This window comes from Emydura macquarii, unplaced genomic scaffold (assembly GCF_026122565.2).
Source record: "Emydura macquarii macquarii isolate MOO-44397 ecotype Brisbane River unplaced genomic scaffold, CSIRO-AGI_Emac_v2 contig_1790, whole genome shotgun sequence".
Classification (NCBI taxonomy): Eukaryota; Metazoa; Chordata; order Testudines; family Chelidae; genus Emydura; species Emydura macquarii.
The window spans coordinates 28096294-28108985 of NW_027131927.1; the positions used below are offsets into that span (position 1 = coordinate 28096294).

Genomic DNA, 12692 nt, shown 5'->3' on the forward strand with positions numbered 1-12692 from the left:
TGGAGTGGATCCTTCACGGCCCTGCCTGTCTCCTGCTGCTGGAGAGGCCTACAAGGCTTAGCTGGCAAGTCTTTTATTATATTCTGAAACACAGCAATAGTAATTTTTTGCCTATTATTAAATACATATTATTGCCTCTGTTTTTTGTTTTGAAGATTGCTTGCATTTTTCTATATATTCTGTACCGCCCTTAACAGACAGAATTCCTGCTTTTTGTATGCACATTCTGAAAACAATAACGTGAAAGTGGGGGAGGGCTGGGAGGAAGCACTCTTGCCTGAATTTGTAGCTGTCTTGTCAGGTAAAATAGAAAAATCTCGGGGGTTTGCTGGAGTCAGAGGTGGGAAGAAGGGTCAGCCAGATTGGCAAGCATGATGAGGCATGCAGCTGGATGTAGCAGAAGTGGGTTGGACTTGTGGCATGTGCGGGATCAGGTGAGATGTTGGAAAGGAGAAGATCCTATGTATCTGGTTGAGAATGGGGTGGATAGACTGGATTGGAATTGTGAAGGGGAGAGGCAGACTGGAGGTCATGTGGAATGGAACCGGTGGTGGGCTGGCAGGTCAGGCAGCTAGGGAAGCTGGAAGAATGGGCTACAGAATCAGAGAAGGCAGTGATGAGAGAATGGGACTGGAGGGCAGGTGGGTTCAGGGGATATGTTACACCAAAGGTTTACAGTGCCAGTGGGAGCATCATAGACATTTACTAACACAAGTACCACTGACTTTCAATCAAACTTAGGCTCCTAATTCACTTAAGCACTTTTAAAATTTACCCTTAGTTTAAAGTTCCTATTAAATGTCTTAAGTTTAAAGGCAGAACTCACTGTTGTCTCATATTCTCAATGGGAAACCAGCTCTTTCTTCCATTAACTCGGCACTTGTATCTCTTCTCTTCTACACCTTGAAAAGTCATAGAAAAAGTGAAACTTCTCTCTAAACTTCGGTGCTTTAAAGTGCTGCTGAAGGGTGTTCACTCGTACAGGGTAATAAAAGCATGTATTCATAAAACATGAAAACAATCTATATAGAAATTCAAAGAGAAAATTCCAAAGATTTTCCCCTGCTGTTATGTATGGCAGCAGGATGCAGCATCGCTTTTTCTGGGGTAAGGACACTTGTGTAAAAGAAAACATGGAGGATAGAGAGAAGCAATCATAATCATTAGCACTATTGTTTATATGATGTTAGAGTAGATTAGGTCTGTCAGAGCACACAACTCTGCCCTCATATATGCATGCGCATCCCCTATTAACTTAATAGCAGTTGCAGGAAGGAATGCGTCTGAGAGTAGAATCAGATGTAAAAAGACTAGAAATCCAATGCTGCATATTATGAGAGAAATGCCTCAGCTTCAACTTCAAAGCCCTGGTCCTGTTTCCAAAGAACTTAATGACAGTTTTGGTAATAGGAGCAGGATTGGGCCCCCCAATTCAGGTATAGCTAGCAATGGATAGTGTTGTTTTTGTAATTTGGCTTGAGTTGTTACTTTCAGACTCTGTTCTGATGCTTACTTTTGCTGTGTGTTGGGTTAGATTTTGATTAGTGGGTTAAAAAATATACGCAAGCTGTTTTCAATGTAAAGAAAGAGCTTGTATAAATTCGTGCTGACTACCTAAGTACGTCTCAGATTATGTCTATTTGGATTTTTGGGTATAACTGGATGCTTTATGTACAGCTTCTTTGAGCTGGATGGTGCATGTGAGATACTGAAAATTCAAGGTTTGATCATTTAAATTGTTGTTTTTATTTGTAATATAAAATAACACTTCAAAGGGGTTGTACTCTTGAAATTTGGCTACGAAATGTGCTAGTTGGATTTCCCCACAAAATCTGTACTGTAAGTATGTCACCTATGTTAGACCCCACCAGGCATAAAATTCTTTTACCACATTTCTTACATGCTTGTCCATCTGTCTATATGCACCTTGAAAAATGAACATCCAATTAACGAGAGCAGCCAAAGCAAGGCTCCAGCAGTACTTTGCAAAGGAAACCAGCTGCAAAGAGAAAGCATATGATTCTAATCAGTTTGGCCCTGTCCACACTATGGCATATAATCACGTTTGAAATTCTACCTGTGTGCGTATTCTTAAATAGTGTAAGAGGGATTTAGGTTTTAATAAAACGAACTTCAGAGGTATGTGGAAAAATTATACAGTATTGTAACAGACAAAACAAAATTATCAATTTTACCAATCATTACATTTTCATTATTATTGATTAGTTCTGTGCACTGTGAGGCTTTCATATGAATCACATTTATAGCTGTCAGGTCCTATTAATTGCAAAACTGAATTTAGTAATTTCCCCTCCCCACATTGATTCGTGAGATTGGATGTGCAGGGAATTTAGGGTTGCTGATGGGTAATGTTGAGGATATAACTGGTTTATTCTCATGGTCTTGTCAACTTGAAATGGAGCACTAGAATTTTTTTAGATTGTATGTTTGTTTTGGGGAATAGTTAATCCACTGTCACACTTCGTTAGATTCTTTTAGTCACACAGAAACCCATTTGTGAATGAATAAGGAAGTCTAAGTTGGTGTAACATAGATACAGAGAAACTGGAAGAAATTGTAAGTTAAAGTGGCATTATAGCTACTTTTTCTTAGAGAAGCAATTGCCATGATAAACATAAAATCAGAACAATGAGTGACCAGATTAATTAACTGAGGCAGCTCTAACTTGTGGTGTGGAGGTGGTGGTAGGTAGAGGGGAGTGGAGCATGTTATTTCAGTCCCTACAGCAGCTTAGAATCTGGGAGGCACAAAAATAGTTTAAAGCTGCCATTGTCCCCCCCAGTTCTCAAGCTGAGCCTATTGTACTGTGCCCCTTAGGAGTCACAAAACAGAATGTCCCTAATTAAGTTGTGAATCACAAAGCCAAATATTCTTCCTTTGCTGTGCAGCTTCAGTTACAGCACAAGAGCACGTACTCCAGCATAAAAAGCCTATATGTTGCATAACAAGGAAAAAAGCCTCAGGTGATTATTGAAAGCTTCTCAAATTCTGTGTTTTTTCCAGAGTCAATATGGGCAGTAACTGGATTTCTGTTTAAGATTCCTGCTCAGACACTCAACCAAATCCGAAAGAGAAGTTACAAATCCACTTCTGTCTTTTAGAAAAATCCTCCAGTATCCACTGTCCCTCAGGTCCTCATTTTATGTCCAGTGCTGCAAGGTTCTTAGTGTGTCCTGAAAGTTTCTGAGCAACCTCCTTTCCTATCATGGCCAAGGAGCACTGAGGCTGCTCAGGAACTAACAGGAGGAACCCACACCTGGCAGAAATGGATTATAAATCCCCTTATAGTTCCATACATAGACCATCACCCAGTGTATGTCCACAACTTGGACCCATATCGGCCTGCGACTGGACCGTATGTCAGGCATGGTGTTTCTGCTCATCCTTGCTAATGGGTTAGTTGTACAATACAGTACCTGCTTATTTGCTGTACAATAACTTGACAGCCCTCATTTACCATTAGCAGATGTAGTAGATAAGATTCTCAGGTGTTTTACTAAACCACTTCTCTTCTTGATCCTGATACACAATATACATAATAATGTGACTACTTTCAATTTTGGTATGCTAGGATTTATATTTGATAAAATGTAATTTTTGCAATGAAGTAATGTAGATTGCACTGAGGTTAGAAAGTAATGTAACATTTCCACATGTTAACACTTGAGGATTTAAACTTTATGAATTACTGAGTAATGGCCTAACTTGATCTGTAGTCTGAATAAGTCAATCTTTCATGGTAAATAGTTGGAAAGATGTTATGGAGGCACGGTTGGAACATGCTTTGTTGTGTCATAATTGCAGTACTTTTCACCAGCAGCAGGTCAGATTGCTCAAGTGTTCAGTGTCATTTTAAAGTAAGAATTTTTACAAATGTGATTTGATGCAAAAATAAATAGTAAAAGTTATTGCCCTCTATTAGAACTAGCATGGAATTCTGAAAGCAGCTGAGTAATACAGGTCAGACAAATAGTCCATACTCATGGTTAATAGGCCCAACATTTAACACACATATGCACCACACCTAAAATTTACCCTTGTCATTTTATGTTTCCTGTCAGGTTTCAAAACATAACATTATATACTTAATGTTTTCACTGAAGTGAAACCCACTCTAAACTTTCAGTCAGAATGTCTTAAATTTTAGGTTAAGAAAAACAGCAACAATGAAGAAGGAAGTATAGAATGATTAATGTGTGTGTCTCCTTTGTACAGGCTGCAGGAACGCTGATAACAAAATGGCTCTGATCTTAGCACACAGGCAAAATTTAGAAATGTCAAGGTGTAATACACAGAAAACAAAGTAATCACAGTTTCGTAGTTACGTGCACTACAAATGAGTGCTCAATCCCTTGTCCTTCAACTGGATGACCCAATAACCACCTCAAGATGCACTGTATGCAAGGTGACCGTGCAACTGCATGTCAAAAATTTACAGCAGTAGGTCAGAGTGCATTATGAAACTTTTAGTGCATGGTAGCATGGTCCACAAAGCCAGTTAGTATGTGTCAAGCTGATATGCTGTAGATTCACATTCTAGCTTGCCAAAGACCAAGTTTCCATGTAGACAGGCCTTAACAGGTTTGTTGACGTAAATAATAAAGTAACAGCAGTGACTGCTGTAGATAAGTTTCAAAAGTGATTTACAATGTAGCAACTTTCCTCATAGTTTGGTCTCTACCACCATAGTTAGTCTGCAGCTGATTTCATCCTGTAGATCTGAGGGAGGACATACAGACTCTAGGGCCCTGTTAGAGTTATAAAGTTTTTGAATTGCCCTCTGGGACCTTTTTGGAAAGGAGCACATTGGGCCCAATATTTAAAACAAGTAAACAATTCTAAAGAAAAGGTAATGCACAGTGTTAATAAAATGCATTTCTGTTCTCACTCTTGCCGAGAGTAATTTCACCCATAAATACATCTCTCTTTACTAGAATAGCTATTTCCCTCCAGGGACTGGAACTGAAAGATGAGACAAATTATGTTGGGAGACTTCACTGATTAGTCAGTTATTGAAACATAAAAGCTTAGTCACTCTGGACTATTTTAATCAGATTTATTAGTTATTCTTCTCTCTAAATGTTTCATTATCAGAAGGTTTTGATGAGTGTTAGTCAGAACAGTGCAGGATTGCAATAGATTTTTGTCATTGATTATACTGAACAACCACATTTCAGCTTTCCAATACAATTGTCTGTAGGTATTTTCATCCTGTTTTATATTTAGTGATGCCAGCACCTTCCTCTTTTGCCCACAGAGTATTTTTTGTACTAAAAGCCCTAAAGTGAATATACATGCAAAGCAGAGCTACAGTGACCTTTTATTTTGTCTCTTTGTAACATGGAGTTTATTGAAATGTCACTTTCAACATCCCTAGAGGAAAATAAGGGAAAATGGCCCCTAAAGCAAGAGTCGCATCTAAACAAATACGAAAATACATCCAGAAGCTGATGAAGTAAATCCGTTTCATTGACTCAAATACAGAGAAGTGAGATAGGGAAGAAGAGTGGTTGAGCAGTAATTTCATGTTGTTTGTTGTCTTTTTTTTTTTTTTGTTTGTTTAATTGTGCTTCCTACATCAAAACAGTAATGATCTATTTGTTCAGCTTTCCAAGGTCTGGTCTGTGCTAGAAACTTTTGTCATTGTAGTAATATCGCTTAGGGGTGTAGGGTAGTCATAGTTATACTGGCATAAAAGTGCAAAAAAAGATTTCTTCTGCCAGTGTAATCTGGGTCTACACTAGCAGCATTTGATGGTATAGTGTAGACAAAGCCCAAGAATGATGTCTGGTAGTAAATTGTTGACATTTGGGGCATGAGGAAAATAAGATTGTGATCAAATGTAAACAGTTTTGGGGAGAAGGGAACTTTGAAGTAAGCTCAAGGAATCAAAATGACAAATTGACTCAAGTGTTTAAAGGGAAATCCTGCAAAATAAAAGCCACAAAAGACAAAAAGAAGGATAAACCCTCACAGCAAGTGTGAATACAAAACACATTAGGCCAGTTTCTGAGGTATGGGAAGTGGCTGAAAAAGGAATGGAAGCATGTATGACGTGCATGCCAAGGGAACAGAGGAGGGAAGTTTAGGTGGAAAAGTGACTAAGCAGGACGGTCTAAGAAAATGTAATTAAAGTAGACCCTTCTTACTTCAGTGTGCACCTTTTTGTGGCCCTATGGCAATCAAGTTACACCAAGTGAAAATATCCTTACACTTAGTTAGGTCCATTTGAAACTTAAGGTGAGCTGTATCGGTTCAAATCAAGTCTACAATAGAGGTTTGCACCCGTGCCCAAAATTCCAGTGTAGACAAGGCCTTAGACATTCTTACATGCACCTACTAATACATCATTCACACCACCCTAAGCCACCTCTGAATTTGGCCCGTACTTTTGTGTCCACACTTGGTGTGTGCATATTTGGGTACGGGGGTGTCATTAAAATTATTTCCCTTTTAGCTTTGTAGTCTTTATTTACTCCTCGATCTGGAAAAGCAGAAACAGCAGGGGCTAATTGGTTGAGCATTGTTTCATCTTTCAAAAATAAAATTACAAAAGCTTTAACTGATGTGTTCTTTTCATCTGCAACTTTTTTTTTTTTTTGGTCTGTATTTTGGGAGTAAGGGGCCAAGTTTGTTTTCCTGTCTCACCTCTGATTTATTTGCTAGACAATTAAGTTATGGCTGTTAATTATTTATCTTCAGTTTTGTCGGCAGGGCTTCTAACTGTCCAGTGAGTGAACCACTTCATGCAATGTTGTGGGTTACAAAGGGCAGCATTTGATGTTTTATTCACATTGTAGGTAATGGTATTGGCTCTATCATGATTTATCAGGTCAAATTTCTGACAAAATCAAACTGGAAGATAGTGTAGGAATGACTTTCAAGGAGCCAGCAAAGTAACTATAAGATGGGGATAATATATATAAGATATAATTATATCATGTCAAGAACTGGCCCCAGTGCAGTGAGAGACATCTTCCATGGGTAGAGTCTCTAAGGTCAATGGAAATTAATGGAAGTTCAGCAAGGTATTTGGGATTCAGTCTCAAGACAACCAAAAACAGGGGGAAAGACAAAAACAACCAAAAACAGGGGGGAAGACCAAAAAAGCCTAGCCCTTGACCACATCTCTCACGTATATTTGAAGATTTTCCCTTCCTTCAGTAGCAGGCTCTTCAGTACTTAGATTTATAAAGACTGCAAAGATTTCTCTCTCTCTCACCCCTATGCCCGCTTTCTTAAAACCAGTTGGAATTTCCTAAGTGACGAAGACTTCATGCAGGTATATGAAATTGCTGTAGTCCAGCCGTGAGGTGACAAAGACGTGAATAACTGAGGTCAGGTCATCATATGTCAGGGTGCGATGGGGTCCCGTAGTCACGCAGAGAGGATAGCAAGTTTTACTTGCGATTGCTGCTATATGAGAGCTCAGTGTCAGTGAGGCATCCTGCAGGATTCCTAACCTGGGGACTGAACTGATCAATTCAAATCAAGAAGGGTAGCCGTGTTAGTCTGTATATAGCAAAAACAACGAGAGTTCTATGGCACTTTAAAGACTAACACATTTAATTTCAGCAGGCATAAGCTTTCGTGAGCCTCAGCTCACTTCCTCAGATGCAGTAGGTAGAAATGATACAGCAAATAGGTAACATATATAGGAGGCATCATATACATATACAAGTGCATAGAGAACAATGGGTAGGTGGATAAAAGTCGGGTACTTGAGGCCTGATTACAACCATTGAGTAGGAGGTGAGAATGGGTGATCAAAGCAATTTACTTCTTGTAATGAGAGAGCCATTCCAAATCCCTGTTTAAACGCAGTTTGAATGTGTCAAGTGAGCTAAGGCTCACGAAAACTTATGCCTGCTGAAATTAAATTTGTTAGTCTTTAAAGTGCCATAGAACTTTCGTTGTTTTTGTTTTATCAATTGTGAGTGTAGACCTTCAACCAAAGGAGACTGCCCTGTGGCTGCAAACACATCAAAATGCTTTCCTCTGTCACCTACCATCACCTTTGTCTTGGCTGGGTTCAGCTTCAACCAGCTGTTCCTCATCCATGAGCTGATCACGGTGGTGGTAGTGGCACGGTTGTATGTGGTGAAGGATAGATCAAAACTGTCCCATTTAACCCTGTACACAGCTTTTCCCCTCACGTCCACTTCATGGGCTCTATCTCTCACAATGCTATGCTCCTTTAGAGAAAGCCAGAGGAAAAGTGACTAGAAAGCTGTTCACTTTTTTAACAACTCCTGCTCTCTTTCTAAACAAATTTGCTCTGATGGTTCTCAGGGTGCCCAGGACTGCGAATCACCTTGTTACCCCCTACTTCCAACATGAGCGAGTCTTACTTGTGCTTAGATGCGTGTCAGTTTTCTAATACAGCCAGGCTTGTAGCCACTCAAGCATTCAGCTCTTACATTGCTTTGCAGGTTAACAATAGGTCCAACCAAGTCCCTGAGCCTCTTTGAAGCATTCTCCCGTAGTGTTCAGCCGCTTATCCAGTGAACACACACACAAACACCAGTTCTACTGTCCCCAAAGGAACAATATACACACTAGTGTCTAACATTCAGCTCTAGAGCAGCACTTCACTTAATATCACAGCACCTTAGATACATTTATAGTGAAAACAAGAATACGTTTATTATCGAAGATTCAAGTGATTGTGAGGGAGGATATTGGAAACAAATGGTTACATATAAAACAAAATCACAGCATGCTTTTCTAGAGGCTAAATATCACTAACAGATTAACAAGCTCCTATCTAAAGAAGTTTGATCTCACGCAAAGTCTTCTGTGGCCTTTTCAGCCATGGTTGCCTGAGATCTCATTTTCATGAATGTAAATGCACTGCGTGTTTACTTCCTAGGTGCAAGATGAGGGGGTGTCTTCTTTCCCTCCTACATACACCCACAGAGTTCATTGATCTCAGAGACAGAAAAACTACCCAAGGCTAGTTTTTCCTTTGTGCTGCTTCCTGGTTGACTTCACATCTCTTCGTTAACATCTGACTTCATGGTCATCCATTGTGTTAGCTAATTTACATCCCGACAGAGATATATATTTCTGACCTCCTGTCTGGAGGAAAACTGTTCTTCACATCTGCTAGTGACTAATGCCTTGGTATGGAGTTTAAAAACAGATTTTCAGTATATATACATAATATCTTTCATAGTATCTGTATATACATTTCACAACCATATTAATGACCAGTGTGACCCCAGCTTTCATTTAAGATCTCACTTGACATTCTTTGGTGAACCAGAATGTACATGCCCGTGTCAAGATATTTCTGTAACCCATTGCCAGTTGGCATTGAGGAGTTCTTGGGTCACACCTGCTTCTCCTGCTGTGCTTCAACTTCTAGTGAGGCTTCTCTATTGTCAAGATGTTCCATAAAATGATCTCCCATGCATAAACCCTCCTCCAGCCTGTCCAAGTTCTTGCTAGTTTACTCAAAGACAAAATAAATGCTCTCCAGCAAAGATCTTCTCCTCTTTGACTGTAGCCTTAGACTGTAGGGTCTCTCTCCTAATGCTCTCTGCTATCCCTTGGACACCCTATATTCTGATGCCCTTTTCTTTCCTGCACATCCCATACCTGCCCTATTATTATTATTATTATTATATTTTTCAGATCACCCCAAAGTGTGCTAGACACCTCACAGAACAAATAAAAATGCCTGTGTCAAAGGGTTTACTATCTCATTACTAGCAAGCTGCAATGAGCGATACCATAGCAAATAATAGGATAGCAGTGGGTTGTGGTGGCAATAACAAGATCACACAATTATCTATGGTTGTTATGTCCAGGCCTTGGAGGTTCCATTAATTTTGGGGAGGAGGGATGGTGGTTGAGTGGAGAACTGAGGCAATAGGACATACATAATAGAAGAGGTCAGAAGGAGAAAGAGATGTAGGAGGTCTGTGGAACTAGGAACAGGCAAATTGAAAATAAGGGCTTCACTCTCTTTTTTTTTAAATCCACTAGATCTGTAATATCTTTGGTTGAAGAATCCAAAACTTCTTGACCTTCTTAAGCTTGTATCATCACCTGGTTTAGATCTTATGGGCTACAGTCTGCCCTGCCTTACATCCTGTATAACCCTGGGTGCAAATGAGGGCACAATTTGGCTCTGTGAGCCAGATCTTCAGCTGGTCTAAAATGCCAGAGGTCCATTGACTACAGTGGAGCTAAGTCAGTTTACACTAGCAGAGGATTGGGCCCTATCTATCTGAACTGTTAGTATTTTAACTAGTATGTAAGCTCCCTGTATGTCTATAGATTGATAAACACACTGTTAGCAATTAATAAATAATAATCTCTATTAGACTTGCAGTTCACAATCTTCTCATTGACAATGCTAATAAGAGCTGAGTGGATTAGCTGCAGGCTGTCTTGTTCGCTGAATTTGGCCATCAATAGACTTAAACTTGTTTAAAAAAATACACAGGGATTTGGTGGTTTTGTTATTAATGCACTGCTGATAGTGGCAGTACTGGGAATGTCAAAATTATTTAACATGCTTGTACGAACACAAGCATTGCTACAGCTGCTGTTTTTCCTCTTTTCTTCCAGTTTTTCCATGTAGAGTTCCCAGGACTCACAGTATCGTCAGTCAAGAGGATTGGGGGAGGGCGGGGGAATAGAAACATAGGAAACTAGTCTTTGTCATTCCCAAGGTCAAGTAAAGGGATATGATTAGAAATAATGTTGACAGTTGGCATTGCTACTAATAAAAGCAGATGCATGATGAGCTTTTTGTTTGTTTGTTTTATTGAGACTTATGTTGCATTATATAGAATGCACCCTAACTTAGATTCTGTTTCAGCAAATATGGTACCTATTTATATACAAACCCATCTTTGCCCTTTTCATATCATCAGATTAATTTCATTATTCTGAACCTGTATGTTGTGCCTCTAACAGTTTTTAAAATATTTCCTCTTACATCTTTTTATTGAAATCTGTATTATTTAGCCCCAAAAAAGTCATTCAGGTTTTTGATGGAAATTTAACTCCATTAACAGGTGACCTGAAAAAGACTGTATGTGTTTATTTTCAATAGTTCCTTTGGGCAGGTACTGTGCTTTCAAGTCCCTCTGTAAAGCAACATGCACACATATAACATTATTATTTATATTATGGTAGGATATAGGAATCCCAATCAAGATCATGATCCCATTGTGCTAGGCACTGTACAGGCACTAATGCCAGCTGAAGCCAATGTCACTGGCATTGAAGCAATGATTCTTATGCACCAACTATGCTGGGTTGGACATTGTTTGCGGATACCAGATTTTCACTTACCAAAACAAGCTGTCTACTCTCAGCTCACCTCTGGTCAGAGATCTTGAGGTGGTCAGAGGAAATGCTACAAAGATACACACAAAGCACATCTCAAGAAAGCTGATGTGGATATCATAAGCTGGGAGGAGCAAGCTACCAACCGACCTGTATGGCACCATATCCTCCATCAGTCAGTGGCCCGCTTCAAGGAGAAGCGTCTTGTCCTCAAAGCTGAAAAGAGAGAGAAGGAAGGCAAAATAAATAACTTTCTTCCAGAAGGCAGCTAACCCACTGGGAAATGTTTGTACCTATTGCGGGTGGATCTGTGGCTCCAGGATTGGATTCCTGAGTCAGGACTCGCATGTAAATCCTGTGGTAGAGATCATCCTCGAGTTGAGGGATTGCCAAATGACTGTTTAGGCACATAACAAAAAAGACAGTCCCTCCCTCTAAGGATTTACAGTCTACACTCAAACAGGAGACAAATGGGATGGGGGTGAGTTGAGAGGATGAGATTACAAAGCTTTGCAGAAAAGCTGAGTTCTCAGCTTGACACCCAGACAGGGAGTGACTGCCAAGCATCATGGCACTATACATAAAGATTAAATAATATAAATAAAACAGATTTTTATTAGGACCTCTCCTTAAACTCCATATTCTTTTAGCATTATCCACATGCCCCCAAGCAAAAAAAAGAAGGTATGTTGTGTGTGAAAGGTGCTGGACAGAGAGGCTTGGAAGGTCAAATGCTCTGTTTATGCATAGTACAAATATAGCATTGTGAATGGTAAGGCCAAATACCCTGCGTGGCTCTACAAAAGTGTCTCAACTATATATGTAAGAATCTGGCTTTAATTTGTAGCATGTGTTTAGAGAGGTAAAGTGTATGGCCTAATTGTCCCCTTGATTAAAAACAGTGATTGCGGTAACTTTAATTTTTCCTTTGCTTTTCTTTCCAGATCCTGGATATGGGAACTCAACACCACATTGTGACAAAAGTAGATGTTCCTGGTCCTATACTTTATGCTACTGGAACCTGTGTTCTTTTAATCGGATCTGTTGGAGTTATAGGAAACCTTTTAGTTCTCTACGCATTTTACAGGTACAGGAATTCAGTTCCATACATGGTTGATTTAGCAAGCCCAATGACTTGAGCTTGTACAGTAGAGTGTGTGTGTGTGTATGTGTGAGGGAGAATATTCTGAATCAGTTTCCTCTTTTATTAACTCTGCAAGTATTGGTTGATGACATAAGATGCAGACATGACCCTGTGCATATCACCACAGGGAGCATCACTGTAAATTCCTTTTCCATTGAGTAATTCAAAACTATGAGAAAATAAACACATGGGACTTGTTTTATGATTAACTAAAATTACA

General features: G+C 39.5%; 1 protein-coding gene across 1 annotated transcript in view; it reads left to right on the plus strand.

Moving 5' to 3' along the window:
- Positions 1 to 371: 371 nt before the first annotated feature.
- Positions 372 to 12692, plus strand: part of LOC137159085 (melanopsin-like) — a 51938-nt gene continuing 39617 nt past the window's right edge. The window contains exons 1-2 of the mRNA XM_067557267.1: positions 372 to 434; positions 12273 to 12415. Coding sequence (XP_067413368.1) covers positions 372 to 434; positions 12273 to 12415 — 206 coding nt within the window. The remainder of the gene's footprint in view (positions 435 to 12272; positions 12416 to 12692) is intronic.